The sequence below is a fragment of the Rissa tridactyla genome, chromosome 3, assembly GCF_028500815.1.
Source record: "Rissa tridactyla isolate bRisTri1 chromosome 3, bRisTri1.patW.cur.20221130, whole genome shotgun sequence".
In the NCBI taxonomy this organism is placed as follows: Eukaryota; Metazoa; Chordata; class Aves; order Charadriiformes; family Laridae; genus Rissa; species Rissa tridactyla.
Window position 1 is genome coordinate 9,863,408 of NC_071468.1, and position 21,776 is coordinate 9,885,183.

The following is a 21,776-nucleotide window of genomic DNA, read 5'->3' on the forward strand; positions in this document are numbered from 1 at the left end:
CCTGAGATTCACCTCTGTGATCTGGCTTTTCTAACTCGGGGATGGGCTGAAACAATCACAGACTTCACATTCACCCCTTTGTAGAAGTTGTCCAAGACTGCAAGAGGCCGGTGTTCGTGTACTCCAGGAACCTGTCTTATGCTACCATTGTATTTCATGAATACTCTTCCTTCTGTTGTGGTCTCCGTTGTGTCCAGAGGCAAAAGATCTAGATTGTTTTGCTCTAGGAGCTGCTTCTGCTTGGTTTTTGTAGTCATTGGGTAAGATTTGCCACTGGAATCAGAGCGAGCTTAATGTAATTGAGGGGGAAATCACTTCTGTGTCTTTATTGCTGTGAACAAGTATTTATATGAATAAGAAGCAATGGTATGGAGTGGTAATAAAATGAAAGGCATTGTTTGTGTCTTCCTCCCCCACTGTGCAAGGCAACGGCACGAAGCAGAATTGTCTTGAGTTTTCTTTTAAAGAGTTTTTGGGTTAAATGGTTTTCTCAAAGCGAGTGAAAATTTATGATCTCCCATTAGGTGCTAACACATCTGGGGAGAAAACAAGTGTGTAGGATGGAATGCAGGAGGAGGAAATAAGAGAATTAAAATTAGGTATATTAATACGCTGGGCAGACAAGGCCTTGGTTATTAATTTATTGTCTGTTAGAAAAATGTTGTGCAATTCTGATCATGCTTCATCTGGTTCCCAGGAATTAGACCATATGTTTGGAAAACAACAACAACAAACCCACTACCAAGACTGTCAGTATATTCTTGAAAATGCCTTCAGGAGAGGCATGCACTCCTCTACACAGTTGTTTTCTCTTAACCAAACAGTGGGTAGTTCGATGGTACAAACTTATTAATTTTATGCAAAAATCTGAGATGCATTTTATTAAGCTTTTGTAAGAAATGGTGCATAGATGTGTGATTTTTTTATTATTTTTTTTTTCCCCCCTCTTGTAACTTTCTTCGCAGCATTTTCCTTGGAGGGATCTGGAATAAGTTTTGCTGATTTATTCAGGCTCATTGCTTTCTACTGTATTAGCAGGTAAGATGGTGTTATGTTCTGAGTCACGTTTGCTAGACTGTTATGAAAAAAAGAGAGTCTCAAGGACTGGTTCAGCACAATATTTATGTTGCCAATCTACAAATATTCCTGTGTAGTCTTAGAAGGTAATGGGAGAAATAAGAGAGGAGAATTGGAAGCAAGTCCCTCTGTCTTATTTAGTACTGATTATTGGAAGGTTGGTGTTACGCTACCCACCATGGCAAGATGTTGCCAAGTTGAACTTTAGCTGATATCTTGTAATGCTTTCTTAACTGCTCTATAACTCATTTAATAAGCACCATAAACCATCTTGCAATGTCCATTTCTCGGAATTGCTAGCAAAAAGCATTTTTGGAGCATAATGGAAAAAAGTCAGATCACACTGTAGAATGTGACAACAGAGAGATGCGAATGTCAGTTGTGAACAACAAAAATAGCCTCATCAGCTCTCTAGTTTATGGTTGCCCAACTTGTTTTCAGGTAGCATGCAGAGAAAAAAAAAGAGTCGGTGGTTTTTTATCTTTTAAGTTGTTTTCAATTTGACTTTACTGGTGAAAACTTCCAGACTGATGCTCAAGCCTTACATTTATCCACAGACAGGACACGGCCAAACTGCACACCTGTGCATTTTCTGAAGGAAGGTGAGAGAGGCCACTTGGATGGTCTTGGTCCTTAGTCACTGCAGTGAGGTTGCCAATTAGTGCTGACAGTGGTGGTTTGTGGTGGAGAAGCATCTAGACCCTCTTTCTTACAGGCCTCCATTTTGCCAAGCCGTACATGCGTGTGATGAAAGAAGCGTTTATACCACATAAGTAATTGGTCAGCGCTCAGATGAGAAATGAGCTGAAACTGCATTTAAAAGCAGTGTAATGATGAGAGAGTCTTTATCTTGTCGCCCTTTCAGTTCTGCGCATTAGCCAGGCTCTGGTAAATTCCCTTTAAGTGCCTACAGGGAGCACGCAGCAAGTGTAGATTTCTTTGCATTAGTTTAGCCCTTTTCTTGCACCGAAGGCTCCAAGTTGCTTCACGTTTGCTAATAGTAAGCCCACAAACACGCAGTAGCTTGTTGCCTTGCTCATGAGTCTTGTAACTGAGAGTCTCTCTCTGCAAAGGGCTTTTAATTTTCTTAACGGCATTTTCAGTCATCCGAGTGTGAATTTAGTATCCTGATGCAGTCAGGCCTCCCATTCAAGAAGCACGTACAAAACTGCATAACCAGGCTCTTCACCCATGTATTGTTCTGTTCCTTTTCTTGTTGCTCTTTGGGGAAGGAAGTAAAAAGAGTGTCCATCACAACTTGGACATGGTGTTAACGCTTTCTTAGTGCTTCTTCTTAAACACAACTTTATCTGCAAACCCATCCACAGATACCAGCAATAAATACAACTTCAGCTGCAAGCCTGTCCATAGATTTCAGCAAATGAAGCTCACTCTTTGATTGTGGGTACGCTTTCGGAAGCGGATGCTTGTTTCCCCGATGGGTGGAGAAACATCTTAAGTGTTTCTGTTTGCCTGATGTTTCTTAAAGTGGCAGCATCTACCCAGCGTCCTTGTCATCTTCAGGCAGCAATCTAGGATTGCTGGGGACGCAAGAGGAAAATGTACGGACTGCTTAAGGAGGCAGACAGGTAGCTATCGTGAGAAAGAGAGTACCATTTGGTATGTCACAGCAAAACCAGGAGGATTTCCTAAAACCAGAGGGAATTTCTTGCAATAGATACCCAGTCAGTTTGTATGAGGAGTCAAGGGTTACCTATCTCTGTATTGAGTCCATGATGTTCTAGAGTCCAGATTATCTGTGATATGATGTTGGAAGTGTCTTTTAAAATCCTTTTTAGCTAGTGTATCAGTCTCGTGCATATGCTTGATTTGAATTCGAGTGGCATTCGGAGATCCTGGGTTTTGGTTTTTTTTTCAACAAGTTAACATACAACATCGAGAATATTTGTGATAAAAATCCACTCTGTCTGGGCTACAACAGACGGTTGGCTTGTTTACAGCCTTAAAAAAAAAAAAAAAAAAAATGGTGACACCAGTTGTGTGTAGGATTCCTGTGCTTCGTTTGTTCTCATTTACTCTTAATTACATAGGTACTCGTACAGATTTTGCAGGTTAGCATGCCCTGTTGGTTGAGGGTGTATCAGTACCGATTGGGCAAGCAAGAGATATAGTATTGGTTCATGGTACTACTCATACAACGTACATGTGGTTAAGTAGTTTTGTCCCTTAAAAATCTCTGTATAAAAGCCTTTTAGGTTAGATTTGGCTTATGTTTTTGTTCCTGCATTCATGCATCTCCCTTTGTAAACATCCATTGAGCTTCTAGTATGCAGTGAAGAGAAACCACATATGAGAATAAATTATAAAGACTTTTTTAAATGAAGTATGTTTTCAGCCTAGGACAGACTAAAACATCCCAGCTTAAAAATTTTTAGGGTAGCTGCCCGAGTACTAATTTACATTTTTATTCTGAGAACTGGAATTCAACTTTAAGAGCAAGCAACAGCATATTCAGAAAATATGAAGCTTTGCTGAAGTGTTAAGGGCAGATAACACTTTTGCATCTCACTGGTATGCTTCTAAAAGCTGCTGCTATAATGGGAGAAAATATTGGACGACTCTGCGGAAATGAGCCTAAAAGAGAGCCTTGGGGACTTGACTGTCATTTGCACTTCACACCACTTCCCGATGTAAAGGAGGCCTGGGGTTGGTAAAGTTTTCACTGTGTGCTCTGCGTTTAAGGCTGTTGCTACCTGCCACAGCTCAAGAAGAAAATAAGAATCAGAGCCCAGCCTCTGACAGTGTTGAAAACAAATGCTTTTAAAACCATGGATGTTGTAGTGAGAACTGTAACTGTTTTTCTTTCTGACGACAGGGATGTCCTTCCATTCACCCTGAAGTTGCCTCATGCTATTGCTGCAGCAAAGACAGAAGCTGAACTTGAAGAGATTGCTCAGCTTGGACTGAGTAAGTAGTTCTTTACATAGATGTCATTCCCTGTAGCATTGCTGTAAGCTTGAAGAAATAGTCTGTATCAGTAAGTAGCTCATATTGGTCAGTGATGATGTAGATCTCATTTAGAAAATCAGCTTCTCTTATTAGAAAGGCCAAACCTTGTATCATAGAATGGTTTGGGTTGGAAGGGACCTTAAAGATCCTCTAGTTCCAACCCCCCTGCCCTGGGCAGGGACACCTCCCACTAGACCAGGCTGCTCAAAGCCCCATCCAGCCCAGCCTTGAACACTTCCAGGGATGGGGCAGCCACAACTTCCCTGGGCAACCTGTGCCAGTGCCTCACCACCTTCACAGTAAAGAGTTTCTTCCTGATATCTAATCTAAATTTCCCCTCTTTCAGCTTAAAGCTGCTACCCCTCATCCTATCGCTACACTCCCTGATAAAGAGTCCCTCCCCATCTCTCCTGTAGGCCCCCTCCAGGTACTGGAAGGCCACTATAAGGTCTCCCCGGAGCCTTCTCTTCTCCAGGCTGAACAACCCCAACTCTCTCAGCCTGTCTGATCATCTTTGTGGTGCTCCTCTGGACCTGTTCCAATGGGTCCATGTCCTTCCTGTACTGAGGACTCCAAAGCTGGAGTACTCCAGTACGCCATGTGGGGTCTCACCAGAGCGGAGCAGAGGGGTAGAGAGCCAGTTAAGAGGGAGTAGAGTTGTACTTGCCAAATGGTGACCTCGGTGCTCTTCCTGCCTTCTGTGATATTTGTGTTAGTGCTGTTTCTTTTCTTCCTCCTTCTCTCCCCTCTCTGGACAGCCCTTTGGCAAAGCAAGTCTTAAAACTCTCAGACAGAGGTTTGATGTCTGAGGCTAATGTTGGCTGCAGGCTCATATAGGAGGCACCAGCTTGATAATTTGCTGGAGTTGCCAGAAGAGTGTAGGAACTGAGGTTCACTGTTAATAAAACCTATGTTCAGATTGACATGTGACTTTAGAATGGTGATTTTTGAGATCAGTGGCTTGGTGCAGTAGCATATTAATAAAAGGAGTGCATGCATAGTATCTGCAGAGTGTATCCATGCACATTGGTTTGGTGAAAATTTTTTTTAAATAACAAAGGAAAATGCAATGACATATCCTTGCATCACCTGACTGCTACAATGAAATGCGGGCTCATTGCACCTTCAGCTTGCAGGAGATGCAAAGCCTGGCGGGATTGGAAACACGTGCTCCACCCAGATGAATCGTTGAGCAACTCCTGCAAAGTGCTGAATGGCCTCATTTCCTTTTGCAGGAAGGGAGGGTTGACTGTCAGCAGTCTTTGTCCCCGTAGATTTTTTTTGAATCATCTTTGATTTAGAAACGGATCCTCACTAACTCACGAGTGTTAGCATGAGGCTCTCTAGAACTATTTGACGGGACTTTGCAGCAAAGCCACGCACAGGGAAGCGTTGCACTGCTTTGCGTTTTGTTTTGCTGCAGCAACAATGCAATTAAGGTATTTGTTTTAGAGAGGAGACAAATTTACTTCTGCGCTGCTTACCTGCAAGTTTAGGTAATTAGATGAAAGCATGGATTTTCGTGGGAATAGAGGCAAACATGGAACTGTTGATTAGGTGTTTGGACAGAAAAAAAGAAAAGGGACGATTGGGATACAGTGTAATGATGACAGTCTCCCAGTGACACTTAGAAGCCTCAAAGTAACATTAGGTGAGTTTCTGCACAGGAGATGATAGTGGTGGTGTTGGCCAAGCTTTCCAGACTAACCATGCTGGTTTTATCCTCAGTACCTGAGGGCACCATGGCCTACTTGCTGCAGAATTAGTCTTGCTCTTGAACAGTCTCTGTCTACATTGTGTGGGTTGTTTGTTTAAGCTAATACATTTGAAAGCTGAGGAGGAGACTGATGGATCAGTGTCTGGCTGTGGTTGGTGTATTTGGGATCAGTTACCTGTTATACACCAGATTAAGATCACGGTTTCTGTGAGCAAAAACCAGACGACAAAGCTGAGATTTTGGTGGAGTTTTAGGTGTCCACGTGCAAAAAAGAATACACCAGGAAGTCAGCCCTTCAACACTGTGGACCCAAGAGATGCCTTAAACTCCCAAGGGCCCTTCCTGTTAAGTGTGAGCGTTCCTTAAGCAACACAAAGGCACAAAACACCCTGGTCTGAACACGGAGATTTGTAGAGCTCTGTTGTGCTGTAGGCTCAGAGGGAGAACTGCATGTGGCCCAGCACACCACGTCAGGAAGAACTGGTGGTAAAGCTATCAAGGCTGTTGCCAACCTGTAAGGTTTCACGTGCTGAACATAAGATTCCCCCTCTCAGTTTCTCTTTGTGTCTCACCTGCAGCAGTGCTTACATCATGTGTGTTTGCAACAGCCCACGTGCCAGGCACACTGGCCGGTCCGGTGAGCGATCTGGAGGCAGGACATGAAGTCACGGAGCAGGAAAAAAACAGCAGCATTGCATGACTACGTAGAGAAATATGTCTGTGCCTACATATGTTCTCTGGCAATGGCCTGTCACCAGGAGCCATTTCCTGTCTTCTGGCCCCTAGAAAAGACACAGCTGTTGGGCATGACCGTTGGGCATGGACCCTGTTGTGGAGTGCTAGGCATTCATGCAGTTGGGCCCAGGTGTCATTGCCCAACAGCCCAAACGTGGCATCTTGACACTGCTGAAAAAGGGTCCGTGTCAAGACTGGCAAATTGTAGCAAAATGTCCCTCCTCTGGTATTTCTCCCTTAAATTTCAATCCAACTGCTGTCCTTAAGGGCTTGTCTGGTTTCAGCCTTCATACCTTCAGGAGCCTGATGGGCTTTACCATTGACTCAGTTCCACAAACATGCTGATGCTTTGGTGGGACAAGTGCAGAGGCTGCAGATGAAACTTGTTGGTTTAGCGCAGGTTTTCCACACTGCTGGTGTGGGACTGCGTATTCAGTCTATTTATGTGCTGCTGAGAGTCTAAAACCTCAGGGAAACTGTGCCACCATAGCAAAGGCAGGGCTGCAGGCCAGTGCTTTTAAAGAGACACAAGCATTTGGTCTGCGTAGCTACAGATTATGCGTGCACCCACCACAGCAAAATGTGATCTGTTTTTTCATGTGTAGCTTCATTTGTTTGCTATCGAAAGAAACCAAAATCTTTGTTGAGTTGCTATAAGTGGCCATCAGCTGGTATAAATCAGCCAAACTGTGGTCTTTAATGGAGTGAGCTTATTAATACCAGCTGAGAATCTAGGCTTTTTTTTCTCCTGAGTGAGATGCTAGTGAGTAGTTTATGTTCATTTCAGTCTCAAGTTGGTAAGAATTACTGTGTTGCAGTCTTCATTCCTTTCTTCCATTCTCAGTTTATTTTTAAGCTTAGTGCAGTGAGCTGATTTGAAGCTATGCACTGGTTGTGATATTTATAAGTAAGAGCAGCCCCAGGAGTGTAGCATGCAGTTATGCCTGGTGGTGATTTAAGAGGTTCACTTGGAGTTTTTTTTCCTCCCCTTGAATTAATAAAAGCTTGTCTGAATGTCTTAATGCTTGAAACTGGTGATGCTCAGCTGAATGTTCTGAAAGCCATCTGCATGCCGTTTTGCATTCTTATGTTAACTCGATGATTTTCAGACTTTTGGAGCTCCCCAGCTAACAGCAACCCCCCGGATCCTTCACCTCCCCGTAAGCCCGTGCCTTCGGATAGTGCTTGTAAAGACTCGCGTCAGCTCTGCCTTATAAATGGAGTGCATTCTATACGAACCAGAACGCCTTCGGAGCTGGAGTGCAGCCAGACCAACGGAGCGCTGTGTTTCATTAATCCTCTCTTCTTAAAAGTGCACAGCCAGGATGTCAGTGGAAGTCTGAAAAGGCAGAGCCCGAGAACTCCAGACGTGAATGGCACAGCGAGGCCTCGCTCCCCCCCGCCCCGGCCGCCACCTCCTTCTATTAATAGCATCCTGACGAGTCCACAGCTTTCCAGGACTATAAAGCAGGCGAGCATGCCAGAAACAGTCAACCATAAGAAAGAGAGAGGCTTGGATTTGCTGCAGAATAAACCAACCCCTATTCCGCCTCCTCGGCTGAAGAAGCAGGCTGTTTGCTCGGAGGTGGAAGGTAGCTCAAAAACCGCAGCAGTAACTCGACCTGGCTGCAGCTCGGTGCGTGTGCCCGAAGCCGCTGGCGTTCCAGGTGAAACCCTGCCTGAGCCGGCTCCAGCAGCTGCCAAAAAGACGGTCGCAACCAGCTCTGAGTCACACATACCGTGGAATGGAGGCAGGCAGAGACTGAGCGACATGAGCATTTCCACCTCCTCGTCTGACTCGCTGGACTTAGATCGGAGCATGCCGCTCTTTGGCTATGAGGGGGACACTAACAGCAGCCTGGAGGATTTTGAGGGGGAAAGCGACCAAGAGAGCATGGCACCCCCCTTGAAGCCCAAGAAGAAAAGAAACAGTTCGTTTGTTCTCCCCAAGATTGTGAAATCTCAGCTGCGGAAAGTCAGTGGAGTTTTCAGTTCCTTCATGACCCCTGAAAAGAGGATGATTAAGAAAATCGCGGAGATGTCCCGGGACAAACGCACTTATTTTGGATGCCTAGTGCAGGACTATATCAGCTTTCTCCAGGAAAACAAGGAGTGCCATGTTTCCAGCACTGATATGCTGCAAACGATTCGACAGTTCATGACCCAAGTTAAGAACTATTTGTCCCAAAGCTCCGAACTTGATCCCCCAATCGAATCGCTGATTCCGGAGGACCAAATAGGTAAGAAACGCCGTCCTGTGTTTTGAGGAGAGGTGAAAATATGTAATCTGTGTTTATTGTGATGGTCTTTGTGCAAGTTTTGAAAGGTGGGGTTGACTTTGCTAGCAGAGTTCGAGCCATCGAGTGTTTGAGCCTTAAAACAAAACAAACGCCCCACATACACACACCCGGCCTCCAGTCACCCTAGCAACTTGGAAGAACTATGCTACAAAGTTGTTCGTAAAAAGGCGTCCTTAAATGAATGCAGTGTGGACTTTTTACTGGTGGTTATTACCTTTTCCTTTTTTGTTGTTGTTTTTCTTTTTTGTTTTGGCTGCTGAACTGATAGCAATACGGAATCCTTTATTTGCTGGCACGTATATTTTTCCCTGAATTGGACTGAAATAGTTCTCAATGCTTGGAACCAAAACTGTGCCAATTTTAACCATACGGATTGTAACTGTAAAACTAGAATTTGTTCAAAACCAGTGACAGTTAAGAGCAGAGACACACTTTATCAACTTAAGTTTGAAATAAATCTCATTCTTCCGAATATTCTCATTCAGTCCTGGCAAAGCTGCACTGTCCCTACGCTTGAAGCTAAATAAAAAGATCTATGAGAGTTTTTTAAAGAAAGCAAACAAACGTGTTCGAGGGAGAAGGGGCTGCTAATATCAGGATTTCTATACCACTCTGTTACATGCGCGTGTTTATAAATGGTTGCAGATGAGCTATATGTTTGAATACATGTTTTAACAACAGGCAGACTTGTGTATCCACAAAAGTGAAATCATTGTTGCTGCATAAAATCTCACTGCCCCTCTATCTTGCTGAGTCTGAGCAGTATTTGTAAAAGAGCCTATAAGCTCCATTTAGGAGGTAAACATCCCTCAGGGCAGAATACTTTCCTTGTGAGCTCACTTCAGTCCTAATTTGCTTGTTTTTCTCCTGTACCCCAGTGTCCCAACAGTTGGCCCAGTGCAAAATTGGCAGACAGTTCTTTCTCTGGGACCAGAGGGTGATTTTCTGTTGACATTTCTGTCCTTGAACAAGAGGAAGCATTCTCGCATAACCTCAGCTTCATTTAGAGAAAGTCAAGCAAAAGTAACGAGCACTGCTAAAGCAAATATAACGCTACGAAGAGTGTCCTTGAAATTGAGATTCTTTCAAAGACGTGTAATGTTCTCGCTAGAATAATAAAGAATATTGTGTGGGCGTTACGGGGAAGAAAAAATGGTGAATCGAGCAGTGGTGCAGGCGCGTTTTCGTCTGGATTTCTGCAGAGTGCTGGATATTTGACAAAGAAATATAGATCTAGTTTGCTTGTAGCTTTGTGGAAGCTTGGTTTGACTTGTACTTTTTATTGTAAGGGTGTGGTTAAATCGGACTGTGGGTCCCTGAAGACTGGCAAAACGCTTTCTGATTTTAAATGTTTCAGTAGTTTGGAGTAGCATAACCTATGAAATGTAATAACTAAACTACACTGGTTTTCATCAGTGACAGAAAGTCTGGCTTTGATCGCATGATTAAATGCAATTAACTTATAAAGCTGGGATAGTTTTAACAAAGGAAGAACTTGCTTTTGAATCATCTGCTGCTCGAGCCTGCAGACAACCACAGTGCATCAGGAGCATCAGATGTTGCTGATTTAAGCAGATAACTATGTGACAGCAAGATTTAGTCATCCCTATAGAGAACTCCTTATGATGCAGCCCTGCCTATTATCCGCAGTTTTACTTGGCTGTTTCAGCATGGAATTGCGCCCTGAATTTTAACTTTGAGTAGTCATTTATCCTCTCTTGTCAGTTTGCGCTTTTGCGGTGCAGGTTTTTCCTCTCAACGTGTCAGCCGGGGGCTGGATGTGTGCTGCTGGGATAATACTCCTCTCTGTTCATCGCGTTCTGTCCCGAGTCGGTGTCGGAGGCTCTGGCCAGGCCTGGCAACTGCGGAGTTGGAGCGGGCCACAGCGGTCGTGCCTTGCCAGGGACTCGCAGGAAGAGGTGTTGGGCACGCTTGGCTAACAGCAGCTTCACCCCGCGACTCGGACCCTGCTGGTGGGGCAGGGGGGGAGCCTGCAGCAGAAAACGTTTGGGCCTCGCAGCTCCTCCAGCTCCGTGGAGAGGAGCTGGAGCCAGTCCTCGCCTCCCTCTCCCACCCAGCAGAACTGCTGCTGCTGGTTGCCCGTTGTGGGGCAGCCAGGCTTCACCTTATCCCACTGTTGTCTCCTGAATTTCGGGTGCTAGAGGAGCACACCCCCCCCAAGGCTTAGTGAAGCCCTTAGTGTTTGGGTCTTTCTCCTGTGTCTGTGTAACGATCGTTCCGATGGTGTAGCTTTTCTTGTAGAACTGTATCACGGACTTCCCAGGCTCTTGCAAGCAAAAGGCTTCATGGAATCATAGAGTAGTTTGGGTTGGAAGGGACCTTTAGAGGTCACCTAGTCCAACCTCCCCAGATGTGGGAGATCTTTTAAGTTTCTCAGACAGGGGGTATATCGAATTGTTTAACTTATGCCAAATCTTTGGGAGAATGTGCATTTCTAATTATTCCTGACAAGTGCCTCCTAATCTTGGCACTGTAGGCTGTTAACCCTTCGTGAAACAATGGGATTCCCAGTGTTGGGACAGAATCAAGATTAAGGCACACGGCTTTTTATTATTTAAGGATGAATGCGAAGTATTTTTATTTTTCAAGTTTTCTGTGCCTGGACTGGTCAGAGGAGACCCTGATAGTCTACAGCTGCTTCAATAGTAAATGTTTGGGAGTTTCTGTTTGTATCTCTTCTTTTTTTGGCTGTGAACAGAAAGGAGTCAAGTTGACTGCTGTCACTTTACCAGGGGATCGCCAGGCAGGATCTAACTCCTGAACAGCTTCAGTCTCAATGCACAAACCTGGGCCTAGCCCAAGCAGTGACCAGCTTAAATAACTTGGCAATAAAGTATTAACTGATCGTGTGGGACGGTGCCTGAACAATACTGCCTGTTATTTGTTTTAGTATTTCTAGTGCATAACGGATTTGTAAATGTTGAATGTTGAAAGAAGCTTGAAGAGAACGTGTTGGCTCCTTACTGGCAGGACGTGCCTTGTCACAGGGACTTGGGTCCGTGCAGAGGAGTCGCAGGCAGACGGAGCTGGAGACCGCACGGAGGAGTGTAGTCCCTTCCCATGGGAGCTGGTGTGCCAGCCGCTCTGAGGGAGGCTTCTCAGAGCAGAACTTTTGCCTTTGTATTCCTCTTGCTAAGCGGCAACGTTTTACTTTTTGTCCTTATGAGATTTTACCACGTTAGCTTTTGGCCCGCTTCCCACTTGCGGAGATAACTTTAAACCTGCTCTCCAAAGGACTGGTGATGCCCTTCTCCCACCCCCACAATGATACCGTATGCGGATTTTGTATGTGAACTTTCTGCTTTATCATCCAAATTTTTAACGAAAATGCTAAATAGACTAAAGCCCAGGGCTGACCCCCATGGTACCTCTTTTCAAATAGCTGTCTTGTCTCACAGTCAGCCATTGATAATTGGGCTCTGAGTGCAGTATTTTACGCACCCGTTCATGTACCCATCTTAGGGTAATTACAGCAAGACAGTATTTCCTTTGTTTGCTTTTAGGAAAGTTGCATGGAATAGGGTTATGGGTCTTAAAAAGGTTAAGATGCAGCCCACGCCCTGCTCCGCTCTTCTTCACTGATGCAATTATCCTTTTAAAGGAATTAGAGTGGCATGCCACTACTACTTCTTGACAAACTCACGTTGGCTGTTTTTTAGCACTGTGTTACTTCTTAGGCGCTTGTACACTTGCTTTGGTGTCCCATCCCCCTACCCTGTCATTCATCCTAGTATCTTTGCATGTCGAGTTGAGGCCAACCAACATATCCCCCAGTGTTCCTCCTTTTATTATGGGACCTGGGGGATAGGGCAAGAAGCGGTGGTAAAGGCGCTGAGCAGAGGCGGGGTATTTGTTTTGCCATTTTCCAACATCCCTTTGATTTGCTTTGTGACTTATTCCCTGCTCCTTTATTACTTGCTCTTTAAGAGGAGACACGTGTTTACCGTACAGCCATAGCGTGAGTTTTAATTAAGCCACAGATGGTTAAAGCAAAATAAACCTAGCACAGACAGTTCTGTGATTCATCGGTGTGCTTTATGAAGGTAAGTGAGGGGAGGTTTACCCTGGAGACCTTTCTTCTCTAGTTGCTCAACTTCTGCCACCATCACCTATCCATTGCCTACCTCAGTCCTACCCCTGTTCTCAGGGTTGTGCGGATTATCAAGGAATGTGGGTGTGTGAGTTCTTACTTCCAAGTATTCTTCCTTCAGAGGAGATGCCCTTGTCTGCACGGTGGCCTAGGCATGTGTCACTGTAGACATCCACCAAGAACTGGACACTTGGCCATCCTGACATGAGCTGTCTTAAAATAGATCTGTATCAGTCGTGCCAGTTTAAGAACGTGCAAGATTTTAGGAAAATCCAAAACAAAGTAAATGCAGTTGTAGTCAGGTCTCCTGCATGTACACGCTGTGGTGTTCCAGCCTCCCGGGCAATGTCACTTGCGCAGGAATGGTTCCCAGACTCACTTAATCTCTCACCGAGCCCTCCTTCTACTGATGAATGATTTGGCTACTGTAGATGATAAGCAGGGCTTGTGTGTAAATCCGGGGACTGGGATCTGACAGGTAATCTCGGTGGAGCAGCAGCAGGTGGTAACAGGTAAACCGACAGCCTGGAAAAGGTGGGAGCGTGCCTGCAATTTCAGGCAGCGAGGGTTGTGAAGAGGCGGCGTAAGGACACTTGCGATGACTAATATGTTGTCCTCTTTGGATGCAGACTTGTGTGGTTTGCAGCAAAACAAAATAGCATGTCAGCACAGGATACAGATGTGTTTCCACAAGTCACAACGAAACTAGCTGGCTGGCTTTTACAATTCATTTATCAAAGCATTTCCAGTTCCCATTTTGAGGCTAGAGGCTAATTATAAGTATCACTTCAGGAACGCTACACGGCCCTCAGATCAAATGATACTAAATTTAAAATAAATAAAATCTAAAGACTGTCTGTCTTGGTTTTGGAGTATTAAGCATCTCAGGAGGATACTTGAAAACACTTTGCTGTACTGAAGTAAACAGGAATTTTTATTGACTATTTGGATCTGAGAAATATACAGAAATGTTAATGCAAAGGATCAGCCCTCAATTCACAACTTAGAATTTGCCTGGGAGACCCTCCTGTGCTTTTTTGGGGCCATGAGAAGTTAAACAGTAAAAGCTGCTGCTGGCTGGGAATTGTTTTGTGGGATCACATCCAGAAACACCTTTCCCTGAAAGGGGCTGGTAACAGCAGTTCAGAAGAAAGGGTAAATAGTTGGATGGTCTGATCCCCAACATGCTTATAGGTGTCTTGTGACACTGAACACTCAGACCCAGATCACAAGAAATGCTACCCTTCCAGGCTTCAATAATAATATAAATATTTATATAGGTTTTATTTTAATTAGGATACATAAGGGTTTGATTACTGACCCATTTAAAAAAAAAAAAAAGTCCAGTCCTTATCAATTTTGCTGTGTTGTTGGCCTCACCGGCTTGCTAGACTTGCCACTTTTTAATTTGAGGGCAGAATTCCGTGGTTTCTTATGTCTGTGCCGAGAATTCGTAAGGGAGGTGAAAAGGTTGTGTGGTTTTTTTGGGTTGGTTTGGTGGTTTTTTTGGTTGGGTTTTTTTGTTTGTTTGTTTGGGGTTTCTTTTGGGTTTTTTTGGTTTAAAACAACAACAAGAACAAAAACCGTGGACACGCTGTCATATTTTAGTCACTCCCTTGTTTGCTGACTGGTTCGGTGCAAAGATGCTGCATTAAAATGTCAGGTTTTCTTGGTCTACCCTTACCAAGCCGAGGCAGTTGGTATCTCTTCGGAATCACAGCCGTATGTCCTTTATTTCATTTGTCTCCTGTTAGCTGTAATGTAGTCACTGAGCAGCACTGCAGGAGGCTTTACTAAATCTCCCTATTTTTATTTTTGTTTACCTGATCACAAACACCCTTCAGCAATAAGTACTTGGACCCTGTGTGGAGCTTTGAGCGCAGCCACAGGACCTACCTGCTCTCTTCCTCTGTGCTGCTTCAAATCGATTTTAAGTTCCCAGAGGACTTGTGGAATGTGATCAAGTAAATTTCACATCAATTTGTAGACACTACTTTTGAAGCCTGTGATGAATCGCAAGCATGAAAGAACACCTCCTTGCCATCTTGCACAGCCGTAAACTCTGCGCCATTCATCTGTACAGAAAGCTGTAAGGGTGGCCCTTACTAAAAGGTTGAGGGCGGAAGGCTTTAAGGCTTCCACTTCTCGCCTACCGCTAACAAGCCTGACCCCAGCCAAGGACTGGGGCTTTGTTGGAGGAATTTTTGCTCCAGTTCCTGTAGCCTCTGGGGATGGGCTGCTTCTGCAGCTCCCTCTGTACTGATACTGCAGGCAGCGGCTGGACCAGCTCCAGTCTGGAGCCTATATGGCATCAGTCACAGAAGCGTACTGAGTTTTCCCACTTCCCATCCCAGGCTAGGTGCTCCCTCGTTATCAAACCAAGGGCTCTGAGGATCCGTGCGGAATTCTTTACAATTTATTGAGCCTCCTCTTGACCAAATGCGGTGGTGACCCCCACTTCATAGAGATGCAGGATGTCTGACACTAGCTATTCGTGTGCAGAACTTCCACTGAAAGACTGTGGGAGTTTAAAATTTCATGGGGGTAGAGAGTTCTCTCGCTTAACGTAATGTTTGGCAGCACCGACCGCTTTAATTTTGACCAGGCGGTTGGAATGCAAACTGCAGAGGTGTTCCAGTTACAAGCAAAGCACTTGGTGTTTTTGATATTTAAAAAACTGAATAGGCAGTAGAAATAAATAAAGCAAGCTGAATTATTAAAAAAAAAAAAGAAAAAATCATCATCAGTGAAGCTGGCAAGGAACTATTTGTACGCTTTAGAAATTTAGCTAGCTAACATACCCAGGGGTGAGATTTACGCATTTTTCTTGGTGGGAAAAATATTTCTGCCCCATGAGCTCCGAGGGTGGCTTTGATGGCAGGGAGAGGCAGTTTCTGCCCCTGTGTGGAAGGGTGATGCTTCTGCTTTCCTGACTGGGTTTGGTAGTGCTGTCAGTGATGGTTGTGTGGCTTTACCAAGTACAATAGATAAGGATCAGTCATTTGAAATGTTGCCATTTGTTAACGTATAATTGGCGGCTCTGGTCCGGTGGGAAGCTGGATCCACCCTTCGTGCTGTGTGACAGGCCATCGAGAACATGTGTCAGACTGGTTATGCCTTTACAGGTAGCCACAGGGGAATCTAGGAAATCAAAGGGTAAATGCTGCTCCTCACGTTCACTCTTTCTCCCTTCCAGCAGCTTTCACAATCTCTGTTGTGAGAGAGAGAGCCCAGATGTGTTTAAAGCCTCCAGGAATGACGCAGACGCAGCTTTGCCACCTCCACCAGTGTTTCAGGAGGGGAAAATATTAAGCAAAGCTGCAGAAGCCCCAGCTGAATTGGGATAGGGGAGATGGGACCTCCCAGTAGAGTTGGACATTTGGGAACTGCATGCCAGACAAACATAGAATGAACACTACATTTGAAGCAAAGGCACCATAAGAGGAGGAGTGTGTGAAGGGTGTGTTTGTATTGGAAAGAGAGAGGTATGGAGACCCCAAAGGAACAATGGCTGAACACAAGGATAAAATAAACGAAAGCATAAAGCAAAAGCAAGAAAACAGAAGTAGGTAATGCTTGTTTGGAAGGTGTGTGCTTGTAAATCCCAAGCCTTAGAAACAGTCTGCAATTTGAAAAAAGGAAAAAAGGCGGGCGGGCGTTGGAGGGGGAGAAAGAGACTGTGGTCTAAGAAGAACACATAAGAACAGACAAAGAACCTGGAAAGGGCATGAGGTTTAGTGAAACTTTAATGAGTAACCACTAATAGCAGGAATGTCCACTGCTAGCTGGTATAAACGTGTGATCTACCAGTGACATGGTTTCTCCTCTTTCTGCTCTTGGTCCCCGTGCTCCCGTAGCACATCTGCCTACTCTAGGCTCTGGTCCTGCCCCACCATCGAGGCAGCAAGCGTGTTGGTTGCAGTGGCCAGGCCAAAGGGTCCCCAGTTTCCTTTGTGCTTGTTTGGAGTTCACTACGGTACAAATAATTTATGTTAGCTAATTATTAATGTAAGCTGTGTTGCTATAGGGACGCTGAGCAGGAGGGGAAAGTAGCTTATAAAGTAAAGGCTTGCAGAGAAAATCTTTAGCAAAGAGCTTTCTCTGTTGATGGGGTCCGTACTTTGAAAGTAGGGAATGACTGTTAAAGAAAAACTTGAGTAGAACAAGAATTAAAAAAAAAAAACCAAACCCTAAGTTAGTGGTTGCTGTGCCACGTGCATGCTCTTGCCAAACAAAGAACTTCAAACTTGATGACAAAGCTGTATATAAGCTTGCATGATGAAATCCGAAGCTGGACAAACACGGCTTGGTTTTCATTTATAGTTTAAAGCCTGTCCAGCTTCATAAAGATCTTGACAAAGTTGAGCCAAGTTTTTGGAGACTTTGGTTGAGTTATAGTTTCTGATGGAAACTATGCAGAAAGGATGGGCTTTCGTGCCAAAACAGACAAAAGTTATGGTTTTGACTGTGTTTTACTTTAAGTTTGGGAGTTAAAGTATAAGCTCAAAGTAAAATAAAACTTGGAGACTTCTGGCCAGCAAAAGAAAAAGTAAACTGGAGCCACAGCTTGATTTTTTTTTTTTTATTTTTTTTTTTTTGGTGACAGTCTGTAGTCTGTCTCTGTGGGGTTTTTCTTTTTGTATTTGCCACATTGCCATAAATGAAAATGGAATACAGATCCTGCTCCGCCTTTTGTTTTCTTGTTAACAAACATCTGGAAACTCAGCTTGTATAATAAATAAGCCTTAGCAAGTAGGTTTTGCTCTACAGTGTCTCTTTTGGGAATGGTTATATTAATACTGGCTCTGCTCTAGAGGAGGAAGTCAGCTGAACTTGTGTTTTCCCGTTGCAGATGTTGTCCTGGAGAAGGCCATGCATAAGTGCATTCTGAAGCCGTTGAAGGGCCACATTGAAGCGATGTTGAAAGAGTTTCATACTGCGGATGGTTCTTGGAAACAGCTGAAGGAAAACCTGCAGTTGGTACGGCAGAGGAATCCTCAGGAACTGGGTGTGTTTGTTCCAACACCGGACTTTGTGGACGTTGAAAAGATTAAAGTCAAGTTCCTGACCATGCAGAAAATGTATTCACCTGAAAAGAAAGTCATGCTGCTGCTGAGAGTTTGCAAATTGATTTATACTGTTATGGAGAATAACTCAGGTATGGTGCTGCTTGTGGTTCAAGTTCACTGATACTCCAAAGCTGGGATTGTCTTTTGGCGGAGGACATCAGACCGCCTGATTCTGCAGATACATGTCCTTCTCTTAGAGCTCTTATAGTATCTCCTTGCCCTTTTGAGAGAGATTCTTCCTCTCAGCTTCTTTTCTGGTAGCTCTGATGCATCTGGCAGCACATCTTACAACTCTGCTTCACACTGGATTTGTGAAGCAGCTTTAAAAAAAACACCTTTGCTTAACTCTAGGCTTTTTAAGTAGGCTGTCCTGGGAGCCATGAATTTGGCACTGGTTCTAAATGAGCATTTTTTTAAAAATTGTAATAGAGGTATCACCCTGTATTTAGCTATAGTTAATTCAATAGTGCGTATGCAATGTGACAACTACAAGGGCTCTGCGTTAATGGGTGGAGGAAAGCAGCCTCTGATCCAGTATCTCTGGCTTGCTATGCCTCCAAATGTTCTAGTTTGGACACTTTCTTTTCTATGTCTGGAACAGAAATAACATCTATTTCTACACTGTAGCAAGAGTCCAAAAGTGACCTTGAAACCTAGATAATGAAATACAACTACAGACCTGTTAAGACCTGCCGAGTGGTCAGTGGCACAATTAAAATGCTGTGCCGGATGGTATGAATTCATGGGTGCAACTCTGTTTCCCGACATCTTATCGTACACTGCTGTGGTAGGTCACGGGCTAAGGTGAAGCAATGCTGGTGGTAATGGGAGATTTTTTTTTTTTTTTTTTTTTTCCCTAAGCAAGCATAAGCTGCTGCAGGTGGTTGGCAGTTTTCTCTCTAAGCGAGCACTGAATGTGCATCTGGGCCCAGTGCTGATCGAGACGCCTACTTTCTTTCGGATTTGAGATGAACGGTGAAAGCTTGTGGCTGTTAAAGACCCCCAGGCACTTCTTCAAGATTTAGGTCCAAGCTCCTGCCCAGCTTGCTATTTCTGTGCAAAATCCTGCAGTTTAAAATAGATATCGGAATCTTGGGCCGAAGTGCTGTAAATTCTTTTCTCCATGCTGCGTTATCTCACATTGAGCAACGCATTTCCAACATGCAGAAGAAAAATACCGAGAGGCTGCTGCTGGTTAACTATTCCACTGAGGGGCTCAGGCTAAGATATGGCAAGTGCTCCTTGGGTTGTCTTGTTTTGTCACTTGAAGTTTGTAAAACATGGCATGAAGCCAGCAGGTGTTTTGAGTATCTGCTTTGTCACGTACTCTAGCCAGGTGATAGTGTCATACCTGTAGGGAATGTCTTAGCTGGTGTAACTTTAGATATCAGCCCTTCGGGTCATCTGGAGTTTCACCAAAGCTTAAGTTGGCTCATGCTTCTGTTGGTTTTAAGTGACCATCACACCAGTGCTGCAATGAACACAGTTTGACCAGACCCAGAGATTTGGCCACGTGGTATTTTCTGAACAGAAAGTTTAAATGCAATAAGAGTGATAGGAGCACAGACAGACAGACCTAGGTACATCATAGTCTCTGTGCACTAGCTGCATGCTGCCATTGCTGGTGATGCTTCACCGGCTAGTTGGGAATGATACGAGGCTTTGCTCAGTATGTGTTTAACTCTGCTCTGTCAAGGAAATGAGCTGAGTTTTCATGTCAAATCTAATAGGCTTTTATATTCAGGCTCCTCTGCTGGGATTCAGACTCAGAAACTGGTATTTGTGGCTGGATCCTTCCAGAAAGTGGATGTTGTCCCTGCATGTATAAAGAAAATAACCTATTCATCATCTCCTAGCCAGTGATAGAGGTACAGGTGGCGGTCAGGCCACACTGGCATGGCAGCCTTTTTTGAATTCACCAGTTGAGCTGATGCCAATGTGAGCCCAGCCTTTAAATTCCCTCGCGTGCTTCAAGGTGTGCATCATGACATTTGTGCTTGTTAGTACAGAATGAAGCTGGTGATGTTCTCCTGTCCCAATGAGTGTCAGAGGATGTTTTCTTTGCTGCACATTGGTAACAGGAGGCTCTAGAGTAATCCAAATGTACTGGTCAGTGAAGGCAACAAAATAATGCTTTCCTTTCTGACACTGAAACTGGTAAAAGGATGTGGTTTGTCTATCACTGTCTGTGTTTCCTTCAACCCAGGGAGGCTGTATGGAGCTGATGACTTCTTGCCTGTGTTGACATATGTACTAGCCCAGTGTGATATGCTGGAGCTGGATACTGAAATTGAATACATGATGGAATTGCTGGATCCATCGTTGCTGCATGGAGAAGGTAATCTGTTTGTTTATTTTTATTATAATCGAGTGAAGGGGTAGGGAAGGAGGGTTCTTCTTCATATGCAGTTGCTTGTTAACCTTGTTCCAGTAGAAATCCTTTCAAGGGGAGTCCTTAAGTTAGCAATGTCAGTAGCGTAACAAGAGTATCTCATAATTATTTCCACCTTCAAGTAAGAGAAGGGTGGTTAGCTTGCACAGTACAGGCCTGAATGACCTGGGAATCTACTGATGTATACCGCTTATGCGGGAATATGTTGTTTTCCATCCAAAAGGGAGGGCATCATGACATAGCAAGCAAACACGCTGTGCAGATGCCAAATGTGGTTATCCTTCTGTGCCTGAAAATATCCTGAGAGTATTTATAGGGCTGCAGCATTCGGTTAAATTGCGAGACACGTAATGGGACTTGGGTTAGGAATTCTCTGCCCCTCTGGGGGAAGTGCTGTTGAGAATATTGTCCCCCCCTTAATGATCTTCGCTTCCCAATATTTGCTTCTCACAAAGTATTTTTATGAGCCCTAGGAATATGTTTCCTAAGGTACTCTTGAGTGACGGCTGAAGTCCGCTAGAAGCTGGGAAATCTCCCTCCTTTCTGTTTTCATGGTGGTGTTTTTAACAAAGAGGTATTCTGCAAGCCCTCGGTAGGCCCCAGAATCGACTGGTTTATGAGGAAGTTTAAAGGTTCTTGTGACCAGGCCCATCTGTGAGTTTATATGTGTATATTTTCCATTCCTGATATCTTTTGGCTTGCTGAAATTGCTGGATCCTCTTACATGCCGGTATGCATGAGAGAACCATGCCAGGAGTCCTCCCATTTGGCACTAGTCCGTTCCCTGCTTTGTGTACAGAGCATCCTCTAGTGCATTGTTCAGGAATCTTAGCATGGAACATTCTTGAGATGTGGAGCTGGAGATCATTAACATGCTTGAAAGGCAGAAACATTTACTGAGCTATTAAGTTGTGTTGTTTTTAATGCAGCAAAAGAAGTCCATCTGCTGGCTGGCCCTGTCTTTGGCACCAGCTGAACTTTACCGTGCAGGAAAAATTGTTTAGTGCTTTGGGGTTGTGCAGTTCAAATGTAACGCATTGTCCAATTTGACTCATGGGTCTCGCATGTTTTATGTATTAAACTTTTTGCGGAGCCACAAGCCAAGAGGATGCTATCAGTAACACAGAAAATACTACTGTGAGCACAGAATGTGTCTTTGAATGCCTCCATTAATAGACTGTGCTGCCTCTTAATTGGACGCTCCCACTCAAATAGTTTACTTAAAAAAAAAAAAAAAAAAAAAGGCAAGAGAGAGAAATGACAGCATGTCTTTTGTTTCTACTGGTTGTTGAGGACTCTTGCCTCCTGTTGAGACTCCTTTTCCTTTGTGACTGGCAGCTTCTTTTGTACATTGGCAACTGTCGTGGCTTTAATTTTTTTCTCCACTCATGTAACAAAGATGAAC

At 44.2% G+C, this 21,776-nt stretch overlaps 1 protein-coding gene across 10 annotated transcripts in view; it reads left to right on the top strand.

The window, feature by feature from the left end:
* RIN2 (Ras and Rab interactor 2) overlaps nucleotides 1-21,776 on the top strand; it is an 84,005-nt gene that overhangs the window by 56,045 nt on the left and 6,184 nt on the right. For all 10 annotated transcript variants that reach the window (XR_008465574.1, XM_054196178.1, XM_054196179.1 and 7 more), the window contains 5 exons: nucleotides 966-1,038; nucleotides 3,914-4,005; nucleotides 7,609-8,739; nucleotides 17,763-18,068; nucleotides 20,186-20,317. Coding sequence is in view for 9 of the 10 variants with exons in the window: in XM_054196178.1 (XP_054052153.1) it covers nucleotides 966-1,038; nucleotides 3,914-4,005; nucleotides 7,609-8,739; nucleotides 17,763-18,068; nucleotides 20,186-20,317 (1,734 nt within the window). In the remaining variant the exon portion in view is untranslated. The remainder of the gene's footprint in view (nucleotides 1-965; nucleotides 1,039-3,913; nucleotides 4,006-7,608; nucleotides 8,740-17,762; nucleotides 18,069-20,185; nucleotides 20,318-21,776) is intronic.